Raw genomic sequence first — 20,509 nt, 5'->3', positions numbered from 1 at the left:
GTTTTGTGTTTTTGCATTGTTTTTTGTTTTGTTTATTTGTGTCATGTTTTTATTTATATGTGTTTTGTGTTGGGGCTTTTTTTGTTAGGTTTATTTGTATTTTATGATGTGTTGTTTTGTGTATGTGTGTGTGTGTGCATTGCTTTGTGTTTCATTATGTTTTGTTTTTGCCTCAGATTCATCATTACACCAGAACGGAAGCCTCGGACTGTTGATTTTGTTGGGGCTGTTTGCAGCGTTCATGGTGGCTGTGTTATTAACCATCATCGCACTTCTACGGTAAAAATTGTGCTTCATTTATCTAAATCTCATAAATAAATCCATACAAACAGTTTGCAACAATTTGACAGAGACATGAGACAACCTGTTATCGGATCTCTTAATTGTTCCCTTTATAGGGTCAGACAAAGAAAACAGGACAATGTGAAGAAAGAAGAATTGGCTTCCATGGTGAAGATGAAATCCATACCGGTCTAAAGTAAGCTGGCGGAGCCCGTCTCCATTCTGACATTCCCCCCGTCTGCTGTTTTGGCGATTGGCCCATCTCAGTTTAAACAGTTTGGAAGAGAAAGCATGCTAAACAATCCATTTATGGCTACTGAGTTGATACTGAGTTGATTTATCATTGGTTGGCTGTCCTCTATTTTTACTGCACAGAAAACAAACTCAGTCAAAAATGCAGTCAACAAAACCAGCTAGACTACTAGACTTTTCCTTAGATTCAAAAAAATCCATTCTGAATGGAAACCATCAAAAGGTCACATACACACTGCAAATTCTGAGTGAGAACAGCATATAAATGTGGGAGTGAATCCCCTAAATGACTGTTTGAGGTGTGTATGGAATATAATTGTCACTGCTGATACTTGACACAAGAAATGTTTTGGCATCTTGCAGCTCTGAACAAGAACCAGCTTAATCCGATAATTCTGAATAAGTAATATTAGTGACTTGAGATGTTTTATGTTTGTAAATCACTGTCAACATGCGAGTGTGTTGTTTATGTTGTTGCTGAGTCACTGCTTTTAAATAGCGCACTCTGTCTGTAGCGTAATTTAATGTGGTTTGCTGATAGACCACAGGACTGGTGTGGAGACAGTAATTTACAAACGCGTAAAGACAAATACCTCTGTTTCTGTATTTATTTAGCATCCTACCTCAACTAAGTTGTTAAAAATAGAGACCTATTTTTAAAATAACACAAATAACTCAACTTCAAGTGATTAAAATATCAATTTATGTCATGTTAGTGTCAATAGCATCTAAAGAGTTCACATTAAAATAGTGAATGCATTGTAGAAATGGCTCATTCTGCTCGTTTAAGTGAGTAATGTTAACAAAGAGGGCGGAGCTTAGTGATTGACATGGAACTTAATTTCCATAGGAATGTTTATCTATGATTGATATAAATAGTTTTTGCTGGTGTTGTATGAAAGAGGTTGTATGTGAGTACAGGAGCTCTCAAAGAGGAGTGATGATTGTATTTAACTCATATAAAAACGTGAAGCTTTTGATTAGGACCAAAACTGTGGTTTATAGCCAGGGGTGCAAACACATGTATGGTCAAAAAAGAGAGAGGTAATCGAAGCCCCGCCCAACGGCAAATATCCAGATACTTACATTGCCACCAACCCCTGCCATCCCCAGGCCACCCCATAGGCACAGACTAAAATGAAATTCTATAAAATCAAAATACACAGACGCTAATTTGTAATATTCAATTTCATTTTTTATTCCGAAACATAAACTCTCATTGAACTATCTTCTTGCTTTACTCCAACTTCCTCTTCTTCCTGACAGGGCTGGACTGGGACAAAAAATCGGCCCGGCATTTTTGCCAAGACCGGCCCACTATATGATCATAAACACCACCCATCTTTGCACGCCCTTAATTATATGCATACCAACTCCTATTCATTAAAACCACTAATGCCATGTAATGAGTGAGTATAGGAACGAGTGAGAGTTAACAGATGAAATAAGTCAAAATTGTATATTTATTAATACAGTTGAACTATACTCCACAGCGGTGAATCCTAAAACAAGCTATAAGCGACTCTGGCATAGCAATACCAGTGTTTCTTACAGGATTTTTGTTAAAACTATGGTGGTGTGTCCTCGGTCCTCTAGGGGGGTTCGGGGGCATGCCTCCCCGTGAGAAAATTTTGTGCATTTTAATGTTAAATTCATTAATCTGGTGCACTTTGAGAGTTCAAAATTAAAAGCTCAAACCCATATTCAGTGTGCAAATTAAACAAAGAAAAATTCAAACCTCTTTTAGTTACAGTGTCTATTTACATTACACCTATCCATAATAATAGTTATAATATTAATCCAATGACAGTAATAGCCATATTTTGTAAAACAAAGGCACAAAAAAATAAAGGAAACTTTCTTAATTAGTTGTACCAATTTCTATACTTGAAAGAGATAAGCACATGATCTTTTATTTTGACGCAAACTGCATCAAGCTTTTATTTTGGCAGAAAACATGGTTTACAAACGTCTCTTATTAAATTTCTAGTGAATTGCGGTAATCGTCAACTATTCAGATGTGGAAATAATCTACACTCATGACATGGCCTAAGTGTTTTGAAAGTAGTTATGCTTACCACAGGCTCTACACTTTCCCATCTCTCTCCTGATCCTCCGTCCTCACTATCATCATCTGCCACAGGAGCTGATGAAGGTCAGAAAACATATATTTTGACACAGTTTACAGTGTCTGCTTTAAGGGCCTGGTTCTATTTTTTCACGCTATTTATCTGCACATTCCTTGCGTTTCCTCTCCATCTTTTTTTACAGATACACACTGACACTGCTGCCGCTCGTTCACTCGTTTAAAGTTGTGATTGGGCCAGCCCAGTGTCAATCAAGAAAAGAGCCAATGGGCCTTTCATGGGCGGGTCTGTCAGAAAAAAAAACTAACACTGACTTTGACCAATGCATTACACCGGCACAAACCCAGCGCCGCCAATTAAGCCAAACAAAACAAAATGAATGGGCCGCCGATGTACAAATTTTATGGACCATTTATATATCGGCCCAAAAAGCACTTCGGCCCACCGGGCAAATGCCGGTATGCCCAATGGCCACTCCAGCCATGCTTCCTGGCTACCTCCTGCAACGTATCCAGGGCCTTGCGTCTGGCTGCATTAATTTTCTTATCAACATGTTTGAGACGTGTCTGCCTCTCTTCGGCCAGAGCAGTGGTCTTGGCCTTCTCTGCACTTGAACACAAAAGAAGATATTTTGAAGAAAGTCGGTAACCAAACAACTGATGGACCCCATTATTGACTTCCATAGTAGGAAAAAAAAATACTATGGAAGTCAATGGGGACCAGCAACTGTTTAATTACAAACCTTTTTTAAAATACCTTTTTTTGTGTTTAGCAGAAGAAAGGAAATAATACAGGTTTGGAACAACTTGAGGGAGAGAAAATGACAGAATTTTAATTTTTGGGTGAACTATTCCTTTAACATTGTTGCCCAGCATGACTATACCAGCTCAGCAAACAGAAGTCTACAGAGAAATGTCACCTTATTTGAGCAGACTTTGCTTTTCCAGTGCTTGATCGGTACATGATTGGAGCGTTTGGGCCGTGAACGACAGAGCAGAACGCGCAGCGCAAACACGGAGTCGGACATTGAGCAGAGAGCGCAGCGCGCCGACACCTATGGCCGACACACACACACACAGACACACACAACATGAAAGCTGCGCGAGAATGAAACCCGATCCACATATTTTCTGCTTTTCAATAGCAGCCGCAACAGGAAATCATTAAAACGAGGCAAAAAAAAGTCCTGTGTTAAATGCGTTTTTTTTAACGCATTAAACATTTCAAATTAATCGCAAAGATTAATGCGTTAATTTCCCCAGCCCTAATTAATATTAATAAAACATCCTAACTATCAGCATTGGCGTGTTCTACCTCTTTTACTGATGGCTTACAAAATGAAACAGGTAACGTTAGCACCACAACCATTATTTGCACTCGCACAAATTAGCAGTAACTTACTCCTGAATATATTTTTAGGTTACCGTATATATCGACGGATCACGGATTACATTTTTCACGAGCACATGCGACCAAAATGGTTGTAATTTCGAGCCTAACAACTTTTTCTATGTAGCTACAGCCATCCATAATTTGATCTGCTAGCTAGCACTAACGTTAGGTCTGTACATGTGAACTTGATGTAGCTAAATTGTACTGATAGCAGGTTACACACAGACACACAACATATTACCTCGGCCTAGTTAAAATGTTTAATAAATTACATGACTAGTAGATTACATAACATTATAAACCAAAAATATCCGTACCTCCAATCATTGATGATCTCACCAGTTTCCAGTAAAACGGGAAGGCGCAGCGCCGAACTCGGGTCTCAGGGAGAAATAATGCTGCAGTGGCAGATATACCCCAGCGAGAAGAAACATAGTGGTTCACACCAGCGCGCATACCGGTGCTATTTTGGCGCGCAGTGATCTGATTTGCTCATTTACTTTTTTGGTGGAGGCAATCCTGAATTACTGATGGTGAAATTATAATCCGACACTCTCAGACTCTCAGACACACCCCCCCACCCCACCCTCCGGAAAAAAAATTCTTCGGATCTGCACGATTCACACAAGTCACCCAGACGGCCGTGAAAAAAGCGAGAGCCGCCGAAAAGCGCGCTGTTTGCACCCCTGATAGCACGGTCCATTTACAGTAATAGCTAACTTACAGTCGACTTTTTACGAGCTTTGAACGTTGTAAATCAGTCTAGCAAAAAACTTAAGATGAAGACGTAAACAGCTTGTGTTCACTTTGAACTTTGCAACTTTTCATTTATCTTTAGATCTGAATTTTTGACAAGTGGGAAAATGTGAAGATGTAAACATGATGATTTATATGAGAGACGTCTGCTCTATATTAGTCTGTAAACTTATTGACTCTCCCACATGATGTAATAATTAATAGGTGAAGGAAAATGAACATTGTCATTATTTACTTACTCTCATGTCATTCCAAGTATGTATGCTGTTTACGGAAGGTTTTTTTTTTTTTTTATAAAACAGCATTCATGCTTCACAAGACATGAGGATGGATAAATGATTATACAAATTTTATGTCTGCACAAACTTTTCCAATGTTTTTTTTTTTTTTTAAGTTATTTATTTAACAGTAGTAGTAGTAGTAGTATTTTATTATTTAAACAGAAGTTTTAGGACAATATAAATATCATGTTCAAAGCAAATATAAAATACACAACACATATACATCTATACAACACACTACTGTTCAAAAGTTTGGGGTCAGTACGATTTTGAATGGTTTTGAAAGAAGTCTCTTCTGCTCATCAAAGCTGTATTTATTTGATCAAAAATACCGTAAAATCAGTAAAATTGTGAAATATTATTAAAATTTAAAATAACTTATTTCTATTTGAATATATTGTCAAATTAAATTTATTCCTGTGATCAAAGCTGTATTTTCAGTATCATTACTCCAGTCTTCAGTGTCACATGATCCTTCAAAAAATCATTCTAATATGCTGATTATTTAAAAAAAAAAAGCGAGAAACCACAATAAATCAAAAGAATGGCCTTTATTTGACAGAAATCTTTTGTAATGCTATAAAATATCTTTAATGTCACTTTTGATAACATGAACACGTCCTTACTGAGTAAAAAATATGTATTTCGTGCTCACCCCAAAATGTTGAACTCTAGTTTTTTTTTTTTTGAAAATTTGACAGTGTTTTGTTACGGAACCGCTGCTCTAAAAGAGTTTGATTTTGTTGTTTACCTCTAGATTTGAGAAGCCGGCCGTCTCCAGTTCGGCCCTCATAGGGCATCAGTATAGGGAATCAGCACCACTGACAGACTCCATTACCCACAATCCACCTCTCCTCTCTCTGAGTCCAGTGAACTGTGAACATGAACAGTCTCCAATGTAGCACAATGCAATGGAAAAAAACAAAAGGATTTCCTTTCTCCTTTCATAGCAAATTCTTGGACAATGAAAAGCATATTTTTGTATTGCTCTTTTCCTTCCCGTATCACCCGCGCTCTACTGGACTCCACTTCTGACACACGCTGTTCTGTGAAAAGGCACTTGCCCGGACACACGCAGCATACGGGGCATTATGGAGAAAGTGGCGAAAAAGACACTCTGTAACCTTTAGACAGCTGCTATCTTTGGAAGACAGAAGGTTGGCGAAGGAAGCGTAGTCTTTCTGTGGAGAGACAAACACTGCTTTGTCTTTCTTCCTGCGAGGTTTCTTCTCAGAAAGCTGCGCTCAAAACTGGTGGACAGACACATCTGCAGTTGATTGGCTTCGTCTGGTTAGTTCCCAGCCAGATGTGGCATCTAAAGCATCGCTTTCTTGCTCATAAACTCCCGTAAAATGCATTTCACCATGACATCAGCCTCGGAGTTCATGTCTTGACCGTAAACGCCAGCGACGGTTACGAACTCGCTTCAATGCCATAAATGCATTTGGTTTCTTCTGGACTTTTTCGGCATTTTCTCTGCATTGAATCGAGACATGAATGTAAATCAGTCTTACAGTGTCACATCTGTAAGGCGATCAAAGCTGATTGTTTCTATGTTGAAGCTAGTAGATATTCACAATATTAAATTCTATTGAAGCTCATCTATAAAATGATATCATTAAACATTTATGCATTTATATATGTGTTATAGTTTGTATACAGCATACAGTTCAGTTGCACAGTGCTCTCCAGTGACATAAAGCTCGATGCATGCGTTTTTGTAATTCTTTTAAAATGTATGATTTTATTGAATGAGTAACTTTTAGTATGCGTATCCTTCCTATAGATACAAAGAAACAAAAATGAGGAAAGTTGTCCAAAGAAAGACATAAAGTGGTTAATGTCTGGAATATGTATCTATGGAAGTTTTTTTTTTTTTTTATCCATGGGATAAAAAAAATAATTGTGACTTTCTTTAATCTCAAAAATCTCTTTTTTTCTTTCCTCGCAGCTCTGACTTTTTTCCGCTCTCACAAATCTAAGTTTACGTTTTCACAGTTTTCTGTAAAAAATAAAAAAAGAAGTAATTGTGAGTTTATATCTCGACTTCTCAGAATTGAAGATATCTCACAACTCTTTTTATCAAACTCAGAATTGTGAATAAAATAAGTCAGAAGTGTGAGTGAGTGAATTAATAAATAAAATAAAAAAAATATTTTTTACTTTCTCTCTCTCTCTCTCTCTCTCTCTCTCTCTCTCTCTCTCTCTCTCTCTCTCTCTGTCCAGTGGTAGAAAAAAAAAGCTTCCATAGGTACTTTTTTTTATCAAATGTTTTTTTTTTTTTTGTTTTTTTTTTGTTTTTTTTTTGTATGACATTTAAAAAACACAAATTTCTATTCTGGGTTTTGCACCAAATTGTTTCATAATTCGGGTTTCTTGTTTATAACAGCTATTTTTACATAAAGACCAAAAGTTGAACTAACAATAAGTGGGCTTTTAGTTTTCTGATAATTCTTATAATTCATTGAAGATGTTTGCTAGGTGTTTTTTGTACATTTCTTCATGTATTTTTGCATCATTTGCTCATAACCTCTGCCGTTCGTGTGCCTTAACGTTTCACCAGCAAGATGATTTGTGTTTTTGTAGTATTCATAACGCACGTGCCTGTGAGATTGGTGCTCTGATAATACTTCACTTTAAGTCAGATTGTGATTGAACAGTGAATCATTTATGCATAAATCTTTTGTTTTGTCAGTCATATTTGAGACTATACTCTTGGTTTAGCCGGCCATATATTCTTCTTTCCCTGCTTTGATTAAAGTGCTCCTGCGTTTGAGAGTATTTTTGGATTTGATTGACATGATGATCAGCAACATCCAGTAAATCACTGCTTCTCGACTGGTTTTGTTTCAGGACTCTTAAATGGGACATCCAACACACTACAGACCCTCATGTTGTGTTCCCGTCATTTTGACCTGGAAGGGGTTTTCTTCTTTCCAAAAAATAATACTTTACTGTTATTGCATTGGACTAAACCTTGCTGGCTTTGCTCACACAGGATATAACAATTTCCTCTCCCCAAAAATGGATGATTTGGGGATTTACAAAAAAATAAAAATACAAAAAAATTGCTTGTACATTTATTGTAATTTTATGCTATTGCCAAATATTGGATTACATTTTCAGTATACATGTTTTCTTTTAATTATCACAGCTTTTGTTTTTCTTTTTGCAACTGATTGCTTGTAGACCTCATTGATCTGAGCTTATGCATCAGCTTATGAGTGAATCAGTTTTTGAGTGAACATTGCCAAAATTATCAAAAACTGTGCATGTGCCGGATCAACAAGACCTATGATAAATCCATTCCAAAAAGAAATAAAGCCTGTGCTGATTGAAAGTAAACAAACTGATATAAAGGTGGAATCCAATATTTATAATAAATAATACATCCAAGTGAGTAATTTAAGTTTTTGTCCCCAGTTTTAAATGTAATTAATTTTATTTTTAACATCATAAGGCTTAAATTGTAGAATCATTTTTGAGCGTAAAAAAAGTAATTTAAGATTTTGTTTTTCCTGGTCCTGTTTTTTCCCCCCTAATTTTTACTTAAATTTATTTCATTTCATTTCATTTTACAGTAAAGGCCAAAATTGTTTATCACACAAAGTAAACAAAAAATCCAGTAACTAATAATTTAAGATTCTTTTTTTCCCAGTTTTAATTTTTTTATTTATTTTTACTTAAATTTATTTTATTTTATTTCATTAAATAATATTTTATTTTACAGCAAAGGCCTAAATTGTTTATCAAACAAAAATGATTACATTCAAATATGGAAATTTTTAATAAAGCCATATTCTGCTCAGGAACAATTTTAAATGCAAATAGTTTGATTTTATTTTGAACAGCATATGGCCCAAATTGTAGAATACTTCATAAACATAAAAACAAAACTTATAAATTGTCACATAAAGTAAACAAAAATGATTAAATTAAAATATGGAAATGAGTTGGGAGTCATAAAAAATAAACTCCACAAATTGTTTAACACATATTTCATGATTCATGATTTTTTTTTTTAAATATATATTTTTGTGTAGCATGCAATTTGGTATCTAATTCCGCTAGCGTCTTGTGTTGGTGATATGCACAATTGTATGGTTTTGTTGCATCTAATTTTTTGCATTCAGCACGTTTGGGTCATGACCTGTTGAGAACGGCTTCAGCAAATCATCTGAGCACTGAAACACGTCTTGCCGCTGATTTCTTTTTATTTTTAGCCCTCTGTGGTATGATTCCATCTGTAAACGCACTCATTAACGGCTGTGTGTTACAGTCACTCAACACTGACCATCAGCTCTTGCATCAGAGAAATTCAATCTGGCGCTGAAAGAAACTGATGCATGATTCCAGAAAGGCCAAGCAAAGCAAACAAGCCAATCGATCAGCAATCATCTGTTACTGGCAGGACAGAGAGTCTTTATACTTCAAGCAGGACAGGTTCTTGGAGAAAAAATGCTTATATTTCCCGCTTCCTTTCTGCATTTTTTATAATGTTGCATGCATGGTCAAATCCAGATGTATTGGACTACTGTTGTTGCCTGTCAAATAGTGGAAGGTGAACTCAAAGCCGTCCGCAGGTTTTTTTTTTTTTTTTTTTCTCTCTGTACAACATAAGCTGTTTTATTATTCCTCTGTCTATATTTTTGTGAAATAAAAGTTATTTTATCTGAAGAAAATGGCTGTTTGTGGTCAGATTGGTGACTGGTATCGTCTGTTTGTTTCCAATCACTCAATATTACAAATATTTCATCATGAAAATCAGGCACGGGATTTAGCAGCTTGTTGAATTTCTACAGTTAAAGTACTGTTACTTGGCCAAGGCTCTGGTGAAATCATATACCTCCAATATTTGAGTGTGGCCATTGGTAGTCTGTGGGGATTTACACGTTATATTGACTTAAATCACATAATCCTAATATTTACGTTCACCTCAATCATTTATGCTGCAGATCAAGGCGATGATCTTAATGACTGAATCAGGTTAGTTCTGGCCATCATCTGAGCAATGGACGAAAGACAGTGAGATATAAAAAAGGCTTCTTCTTTTTTGCTGGCCAAGTTAACGCATTAATTGATTAGAATTGATTATTTAGATTGTAATAATAATAATAATATCGTCTTCGGATAATAACAAACTTAACATCGTTATTATCTGAAGACATTAATAATATTTTCCCCTTCTGATAATAGTAATATTTTTTTTTTTTCTCTATTTGTTGATGGGGGATTTGTGGACAGCAGGATACTCAATAAAAGTAATAATAAAACTTACATTTCCTGAATAGTCTGGGAATTACATTTCAAAACTAATTATTCATCCATAGGTTGAGTGGAAAATTTCAATATGACTTCATAATTTATGATATTAAGCCATTCATTAAAGACAGTTCAACCAAAAATGTAATTCTGTTATTATTTCCTGGCTCAATATCACTACAGAGTGCCTTTCAGCCCTCACAATACTCAAACATTTGGTTTTAATTTCCCATTTGCTAAACCTAGCCCTAACCCTTTATGTCAAATCATAAATAGTAGACACTCGAGTACTGTAGAAACATATTAGCTGAGCTCCCACACATTATAATTATTATTTTATTTTTTAGATAGTTATGGGCCATTATTTAATGCAGAAACCATGGACATATGTTACAGTTAAATACATTTTCATTGCAAAATTAAGATGCAAATTATATTTTCTGAAAGGTATAATGTCCTTTTCCTAAACAAGTTTGTTTGCTTTCAAATTATAAATACATAAAATATTTTATGTAAGCCATTTGCATTTAAAGAAACTCACACAATATATATATTTTTTTCTTATATGAAGAAAAATGATACTTGGACGCAGTTTTTTGTTTGCATGTAATTTCACCCACACCTAGCTATATAACTCACTGGATTATATAGATATGATTTAATTATTTAAAATAACGTTAGTATTGTAAAATATCAAGATGACGGGGTGGAAACATAAAGCAGAACACGACGACAATGAAACATTTATTCAACTTCGGAAAAAATAAAAATAATAATAAATAATATAATTAGATCCTCGATCACAATGATAAACCATGAATGTCCACCCTATCGACTCTCAGTGGCCGACAGGGTGGACATATTTGAGCTTCAATTAGCATATTAACTTACAACAAACTGTGGCTAGCTAAATAGTTAGTCTGGTTGTTGAAGAGAATTTGGTATATTTAAATATCTTGAAAATACTGTATTCCAATCACGTAAGCTTTGGCGAAACAAGTAAGCAAACTTATACGAGGAACATTTGTCAGATGAAAAGTCACCAACTTACTCACCTCAGCCGTTGAGATGAGATTCCCGCCACTTAAGACAGAAAACATAAATAAATAAATAAATAAAAAGCAGGATGGCCTTTTCTTAAAGGGGCGGGTTCCCCAATACGACAAGGTGAACAACCATTCAAGGGAAATGGACATGATGTTGAGTAAACTACATAATTTTCCACTTTGGATAAACGACCCCTTTAATTACATATTCTGTGTGATGCAGAAATGTAATTATAGATCTCTAAATCTTACAGTTTACCAGGAAATGCACACCGCTCTTAAGGGTAGCATCTTCCCCTACCATGACTTTTCAGTTTTTTATTTTTTTCACCATATGAATGTCTGACAAGACGATATTTTCAAGTATATAAAGTAGAGCTTCATTATGGCTTCAAAGTGAAAATAATCAGAAACAATGAAAGACAGAAACCCATTAAAACAGAAGAGCATGTGTAACTTTACTGACAGTTTTCAGAAATAATGCTTTCAGTCATTTATTGACTATGCAATCAACATCACATTATTGACAAATCAACATTATGTGCAAAAAAAGCATATAAATAAAATACATGTTTAAAACGTAACCATTACAATAAAAATAAATAAATAAAATGAAAAGGAATTTACAAAAGGTCATGGATAAAGTCGGTCTACATCTCCCTCTGCAGGTTTGACAAGGCCTCTACAACTGACTTAAGCATTAGGAATCAAACCTTATTACAATAACAAATTACTAAAAGCACAGTTTTATCATTGCTTCTGAAAATAAGTAGTAACGAAAAAAAAAGATATCCACCACAAGTCAAAAGTTCGAAAACACATGACAATTCATACTCCCTAAAAACATTTATGTATAATGACGGCAACTAGTTTTGTGTCCATTCAAGCATTGACAAAACTAACATTTCTGAAATTGGGTGAATAGGGAATCTAGACAAAATGGGGCAACAATGATAAAACACAAGATTTAACTTACCATGTTTAGGCAGAGTATATTCCCTTTACAATATTGAAAATATTAACTAAGAACATAATCCAAAACTTTTAAGTGGCAGTATACATATGCAATGCTAAATTAACTCGACATTGTGCTGTAAACACTAATATTGAACAATGTTTGATTTAATTTGATCTGAAAAAAAAAAAAAACACCAACATGAATATTTACTCCAAGATCTATAGCCCAACAGCAGTTTGAACACGTTTTGTCTTTGTGGCTGCTTGCTTAATACCAGTTTTATTTATTAAAACAACTATGAGAGCACACAACTGAAAGAAAGAAATAGTTGACTCAAGAATGAACAACTGCTTCAAATGTACTCACGCACAGCTCATTCAAGATGTAGAGTTTGTTTCTTCATCAGATTTGGAGAAATGTAGCATTACATCTCTCTGCAGTGAATGGGTGCTGAATTTCATATTTTAAACGGTTGCTTCCGGCTGAAATACTCTACTCTTTCCATAATAACACTTATTCTAGAGAAAAGTAATCTTGTACATATCAAGCACAGTTTAAAAGCCAAAACAAATATGCAGGTGGATTTTGATGTAAGAGAACAACACTGGAGGAAGCGTTATTATGGATTATAGACGGATATTTTGGCCTGAAATAACAGCTGAAAGTTAAAATGCCTGAATGAATTTGATTCTTACAAACACACAGCTTTTTAATTCACAAGACAATAACTGATGGACTGGAGAGGTGTGGATATTGTGTTTTTATGAGCTGTTTGGACTCGCAGTTTGACAGCATCCATTCACTGCAGAGGATACATTGGTGAGCAAGGGACATAATGCTACATTTCTCCAAATTTGATGAAGAAACAAACTCTTCTACCTCTTGAGTAAAGAAGTTAAATTGCAGCATGTATACAAAGACACTTAACAACAGTTCAATTTAATCATGTAAATGATACGGAAACAAAGCTTTGGTTTGGAAATAAAGTCGGCAATAATCTTTTGTAACAACAAAGTATTTCCATACCATTTAAAAAGGTTTATAGTTAAGGACTTTTCCAAGTGAAACTAGACCTACCAGTGATTTTCTGCCTTTTAAATACACTACAGAAAGAATAACGTCCTTCAAGTACATCTACAGTGATCCTCAACTGCAAATACACAAGCACAAAGACCATCACCATCCATTCTCAATGCCTATTAGTGGACGCACGACACATCATGAATCAAGTCTGTGGCTTCCTTCGGAAAATAAACGCAATAAAATGGCATTATTTGAACAGACAAGTCTATACCTCTAAGCTATATGTGACAACACAATGCTGAAGCTTTTAAAGTTAGTAAGAGTGAATCCAGACCAAGTTTTCAAGGGCTGGGCGATAATAACCAACATTCACATCCATTTAGTGATATAAATGACCGCACTAGTTTTTAAAGCACTTTTTATTTATCTATTAAAATGTTATTTTAATAGATTCACAGTCTTTCTTTTTAAGAATTAAAACAGATATTTTAATAATAATTTTAATTTCAGCATTAAGATGTGGTCACATTCACTGCTGTACACATTTTCATGTGTGAAATCCAGTATCAACCGGGATCAACAATGCTATCTCACGCCCAATTCGTACGTATTTTACGAGGTGGCTAATTCGTACGACCTCACTTGTACAAACAAATTTGTACAATTTGTCTAGACCCCAGTGACGGGCAGGTTAAGGGGCAAGGTGAAGCGTAGATCAATCATATGAATTAATATGAATTGTGCAACTCGCAGAATACGTACGAATTGCCATTAGATCAAGTTGCGCGATCAGGAGGGCAAAAGATTTCCTTGCGCAGATTTCTCAACAGGTTCAAGTTGGTCATGTGACAAATAAACTATTGACAATGGTCCTTTTTTGCCAAAAATTTCACTAATATGACCACACGATCTTAAATTAGAAAGTGAATTAATTCACAATTATGAATTAGCAATTTTTGTTTGTTTGTTCATAACTCAAATTTCTCAGCTCTAGTGTGTTGTTTATTACTTCATACGGTTCTATTGATGCTTATGAAAAAAATTGATTAGATATTAACAATCATTAAATATTATCTACTTGACAATGAGAATTTAAATCCAGATCAGCAAATGTAGAAATTACATTTTCAAAATGAACTCCATTTTGAACCACATTTCATATATATATATTTCATAAAACTAATTCAGAGTATATACATAAGTATACTTACTAAAGTAAAGTGTTTACTTCTGAATTATTTTTATTATTAAATTTAGCAAAATACTGCAAAATGGAGATTCAATTTCGATAATATAATTTTCCCCATTTGCTCTGTAATGGATTTTTATATCAAATATATATACAGCATACTGTACAAAAAGCCTGGAAAATATATATATATATTATTATTATTATTAATTATTATTTTATTTATTTTTTAATCGCCCAACCCTCATCTACATCATAGATATTAAAACATTCACAGTCTTCACAGTAAATACGACCTGATTTCACACTGATACCTGAATGAACACAGTAGTTAAAAGTATCAAACGTACTGAAAATCTCTCAAGGAATAAGGACGAATTATGTTGGAATGGCAAAGAGGGAGAGAAGAACTAATGGAAATGGAAAATATAATAATTGAATATATAACGAGCCCACAATCAAGCCAGTGTTTCAGACGTCGATGGCGACCCCGTGTTTGGTGGAGATCATGTCTCTGGTGCCGGTCAGATACATGAGCACCGAGCACAGGTGAGGGAGAGTGGCTGTGATGGTGACGTACAGCCAGTAAGAGATGGGTGCCGTGTTTCCAAACGGACACACCCAAAGACCGTGCCGAACGCCGTCGCGGATGTGGTGCGATGCCAGTGAGATGAACAGCATCCAGGGCAGGGAGCACCAGGAGTCCTTGAGCTGGCAGGCCCACATGAGGAGGCGCAGGGAGAAGCAGAGCGCTGGGATCAGGGTGGAGCAGTGCAGCGGAGGCCTGTGCAGCAGATTCACCGCATCCTGCACAAGTACACAAACTTCAGTTTTCTATCTGACAATCACTTTACAGTCAATGTAGCACTGATGTCTTTGCAGATATGCATTATTTGCAGTACAGTTTTGTTGTGATTTTTCCTCTCTCTTTTTGTTCAAAGTAACTCTTTAATAAATATCCCCCTTTTAAAACGAGCTTTAGTTTGCCTCCACCTCTATGTGATGTTCATAGGCATAACAGCAATGATCTTTATATCCTAAGGTTGAATAATTAATCAAAATTAAATTGCAATCACGATTAGCTGTGATTGATATGCACATCTCGTCAAGGAAGCATGGTTCTGTGATCAGTAGTAAATCTCCATCCGAAGACCAGAGGGCGCTCTTGCATGGACATAACAAATATGGTTTATCGGAGTTCATCTTATTATAATTTTATTAGTGCCGTCAAATGATTAATCGCGATTAATCGCATCCAAAATAAGTTATTGTTCACATAATGTGTGTGTACTGTGTATATTTATTATGTATATATAAATACACACACATGCATGTATATTTAACAAAATGTTATATTTGTATATTAAATTTAATAGAAAAATAAAACATACCCTTCATGTCGTGGCCGTTACACATCAGGTGTGCATTATTATTATCAATATTATTTTTTCTAATAATTTCATGGCCCGGAGTCAATTATTCTGCTTATACTACGGTTGCCACACCTCAAGACATCGATCAGATGATATTTCAAGGTATTCGTCCAGTTTTTCTACTTAAAATGATATTATAAATAGGGTTAGTTTCTTCCACATCTCATGGAACGCCTCCGTTGCTGATTCCATAACGTCATTTTCGACTTAGTTACAGAGGCTTGAGCAGTTGATAGCACAGTATGTGTAGAGTATGGGTTTTCTGTACATAAAACATAATTTTGTGGCAAAACATGGAAATAATCTCTTGTTTTTATCCTATTGCTTATTATATTTTTTGTTTGGTCAGTGTTGTTGTGGGTTTTGGTTATTTTGCTGTTGTAAGCTGTACAGACCTTTTAAATAATTGAAATATTTGGCGAAGTGATATTTACATGAAATGCAGTCAAGAGCGCCCTGTATATATATATATATCTGTGTGTGTGTGTGTGTGTGTGTAAATTTATATATACACACACAATTGCATAATAATTGAAAAGAAAACAGAATACAAAAAGATTAGAAAGGTGGTTAGATTTTTTTAAAGAATAGAATTAGAATAGAGAGTGTTAAAGTTAGAGGGTCAAATAAAGATGGAAGAGATGTGTTTTAAGGCGATTCTTGAAGATGGCTAAGGACTCAGCTGTCCGGATTGAGTTGAAGAGGTCATTCCACCAGGAGGAACATTTAATTTAAAAGTCAGTAAAAGTGACTGTGCTTCTTTGGGATGGCACAATCAAGCGACGTTCACTTGCAGAACGCAAGCTTCTAGAGGGCACATAAGTCTGAAGTAACAAATTTAGGTAAATGGGTGCAGAGCCAGTGGTAGTTTTGTAGGCAAACATCAATGCCTTGAATTTTATACGAGCAGCTACTGGAAGCCAGTGCAAATTGATGAACAGAGGTGTGACGTGTATTCTTTTTGGCTCAATAAAAATTAATCTTGCTGCCGCGTTCTGGATTAATTGTAAAGGTTTAGACGAATTGTTAATTTTGTCATTTTAGTAGTGGAGACATTAGCAGAGAAGGAAGATAGGAGAGACTGCATAGATAGCATTTACCTGAAAATAATTTCACACATCAGAACATTGATCAACGTTGATCATAATCAAGCATTCCTATGGCCCACTAGCATAAATAAATATGGATACATACATGTAAATCGCGATAAATCGTGCGTCCTCTATTCTGTGTAAGAAGCCACATCATCTTAAAAGATTTATTTCAAACACTCGACTGAAGTTATGAAGTGAGTTGAGTAAAAACATGTTATTAAATGTGGTATTTTCAAGTGCTTTCAGATGGAGCAGCATTCACTACACATGGCAAAAGAATAAAACTTTTTCTTTTAAATAAAATCAAGATGTAATCTGTCTGAAATCAAAGAAATATTAAAAATACCTTATGTATAGTCTAAAACACAAATATTGGGTTGGACATCTGGAAGCATTCGAGTCAAAAAAGGTTGAAAATCACTGGTTGTAGACACTCTCCACTTCCTAAAACAACCGATTTAATAATCGAAACAGTAAAATTGTTCGTATGATAAAAGGTACACCAATTTTAAATAATATACATTTACAATTCTGATATCAACAGCACAAAGAAAGAAACAAATGCCTCTCATTAATATCACTGACCTATTTTAAGCCAATTTTATGTGAAGCTTGAGAAGGATTGATCACAGTCAGCTTATTGTGTTCATGCTTAGATTCTGATGTCTCACTAAAAAAAATATATAATAATAATAACCTGATGATGAGTCACTGTTGTGCTTGCTGGTTAAAATAAACTATTTATATTTTAATTCAAACCTTTTGAATATTCCTTGGCATGTTTGCAACCAAGGCTTGGACATGAAATCATCATGCAATCATCATTTTTTCTTTGAAATTTAGCAAATCTCTTGTCAGAGATGTGTGAAACATAGCTCACACAAAAGCCCCTTCCAAACAGAACAGCTTTCTGTTGGTCACCACAGTGAATATGCAAGACCAACTTGAACCTGATATGAACTCTGTGTGAGGAAATCCTTTGCCCACAAGCAGAAATTTCTGATTGTGTGGATTTGTACTGAAAATACTTCATTTCACTCATTAAAATTTGCGAAAATTAAATGTTAAAATGTGTTAGATTTACGTGACAAACAGAATCCGGTTGCTTTCTAGTCGGCTGTAATTATATACGTTTAAAAATATAATATACATAAAATATAAATATATATTTTTAAAAATATTACAATATAATAATAATAAATGCATAATTTTCAGAACAATTAAGCATCTTTAGATTCAAATATTAAAAATGCAATGCGATGGAAAAAAAAGGTATTGTCTCATGCTTTGATTTTTATCGTTGTAAATAGTTCAAAAAAGTGCAATGATCATTTTTCAAATGTTAATAAAATATGAAATCAAAAGGCCTCACTTTGAGTGACAATGATCCAGCCGTGTAGAAGTGGTCCAGGTCAATGATAGATGCCAGAAACCCAGCCAAGACGACTTCATAGAAGTCACTTTTCTTCCTCAAACCGATGATGATGGCCCATGACCAGAGTCCGATGATGCCGTGGACGGCGTTATCGAGCACCGCCCTGAGCCACAGATGGTGCTGGATGAAGGGGAGCGTCAGAAAGTGGTCGGCGAGGAAGCAGAAAGCACCCAGGCCCGCGCTGGCTAACAGAGAGGCAGTGCTGAAGGTCTGGAGCAGGGCCTGAGCTTTCTCAGTCTCCACGGCCAGGTTCAGAGGAGATGAGGAGTCCAGCTTGGAGTAGAAGCCCCTCATCGCTGGCCTCTTCCATGGAGGGGTCCACTACCTGATCTGCTCAAAGACACAAGCACACTCAAGTCAAATGTGATATTGTTTAATGTGGTTATGATAGCAGACTACTGCTATGATAATACTACTGACTAACAAACAGTTCTAACCATCATGAACACACAATCTTTTCATGACATGAACAGATTAAACATTCAGAATATTAATAATAACAGAATATAACGTTACACAAACAGACATATGTGACGAAGACGTTTTCTAAAACGACCTAAATTTGAAAAGAGAACGGCGACAAAACAAACAGGCAATGCGTAACTATATGATGTAACAAAAACATTAAATATAAAATCATTGTATTCAAGTACGTTATAATGTCACGCGTGCTGTCGACATATTTCGCATGTAATGTTTAAGTCTTGCAAAACTACACTGCAATTGTGATTTTACGACGAAATGAATACATAAATCAATATTATACTCGGACATCTTTGTCTAGCCAGAGTTATTCTTACAAAATTAGCATTAGCTTGGCTGCTAACTAGCTCATCAGCTAATTCACTGCTCAGTGTTAACGACTTCATTTATTAGCCGAAATAACAGCATTCACATACAAGACTAAGCCGGTACTGCGGATACCGTGGATAACATTAAACCACAAGACGACTGTATGAACACAGACAGTATCCTCTTCTCACCTCATTTCATTCAGCTCACCGGTCTGACGACAACCGACTGTTCGTCTCTGCTCGCTTGATTCGCGAATCACTGAATCGGTTCCATTGAATAAATTGAAGTCCAACTGAAATGACATCAACGCGAGTCAGGGGTAACTAATAACCAATAATAGATATTAATTAATTTAGATAAGGGGATCCTGAAAAAGGAAGAAGTATAAACCTTATTATGATTATTATTATTATTATTATTATTATTGTTATTTTCTTTTTCAAACCAGACTACTGATGGCCTTCAGGTCTAAATTTCTTGTATATACTACAGCTACAGCCTTGTTTTGCCCTTTCTTATAGACTGTCGTTCTATCCTTGATGTTCACGTTTATATCACTTGACCTGTCAGGCCTGATTGAACTGTCAAACATGCTCTAGGTGCTAAGAATAAAAAAAAATGATACATAAATCACACTTTAAATGTATGTTCAGGGTTAATTAATATTATTATTATTTTATCTCTCTTTCAATTTTATACATCTCACATCACCATTAATCACAGAACACGGATGATTTTTCAACAGTCTAATTCTTATCTCCATATTTCTTCTATGATGGTTATTTCAAAACTCCTCTCGAGGTCGCTGTGCAAATTCTTGCCAATAAAGGCCCCAGGTTTACTGCGATTATCTAATTTCACACAGTACATTGTGTTCCTGGAGCACCGTATGCCTTGTGAGTACTTGTTTGAATGTGTTCAAACTCTTAAGTGACGTGACATACAGCCAAGTATGGTGACCCATACTCAGAATTTGTGCTCTGCATTTAACCCATCCGAAGTGCACACACACAGAGCAGTGAACACACACACACACACACTGTGAGCACACACCCGGAGCAGTGGGCAGCCATTTATGCTGCGGCGCCCGGGGAGCAGTTGGGGGTTCGATGCCTTGCTCAAGGGCACCTCAGTCGTGGTATTGAAGGTGGAGAGAGAACTGTACATGCACTCCCCCCACCTACAATTCCTGCCGGCCCGAGACTCAAACTCACAACCTTTCGA

At 35.5% G+C, this 20,509-nt stretch overlaps 2 protein-coding genes across 2 annotated transcripts in view; one reads left to right on the top strand and one right to left on the bottom strand.

The window, feature by feature from the left end:
- The window catches only part of il11ra (interleukin 11 receptor, alpha), a 54,339-nt gene extending 47,375 nt beyond the window's left edge, over positions 1-6,964 (top strand). Inside the window, exons 10-12 of the mRNA XM_059538954.1 lie at positions 177-279; positions 399-478; positions 5,808-6,964. Of these exons, the coding sequence (XP_059394937.1) occupies positions 177-279; positions 399-477 (182 nt within the window). The 3' untranslated portion in view covers position 478; positions 5,808-6,964. The remainder of the gene's footprint in view (positions 1-176; positions 280-398; positions 479-5,807) is intronic.
- A 7,993-nt stretch (positions 6,965-14,957) lies between these two features.
- Positions 14,958-19,598, bottom strand: tmem267 (transmembrane protein 267). The gene is made up of 3 exons (XM_059539246.1): positions 19,474-19,598; positions 18,428-18,820; positions 14,958-15,335 (listed from the first exon to the last, which is right to left on the bottom strand). Exons 2-3 carry the CDS (start codon positions 18,782-18,784, stop codon positions 15,000-15,002), a joined length of 693 nt encoding a protein of 230 aa, XP_059395229.1. The 5' UTR covers positions 18,785-18,820; positions 19,474-19,598; the 3' UTR covers positions 14,958-14,999.
- Positions 19,599-20,509: the final 911 nt, after the last annotated feature.

Source organism: Carassius carassius, chromosome 45 (assembly GCF_963082965.1).
Source record: "Carassius carassius chromosome 45, fCarCar2.1, whole genome shotgun sequence".
Taxonomy (NCBI): Eukaryota; Metazoa; Chordata; class Actinopteri; order Cypriniformes; family Cyprinidae; genus Carassius; species Carassius carassius.
This window is presented reverse-complemented; position numbering and strand designations above follow the sequence as displayed.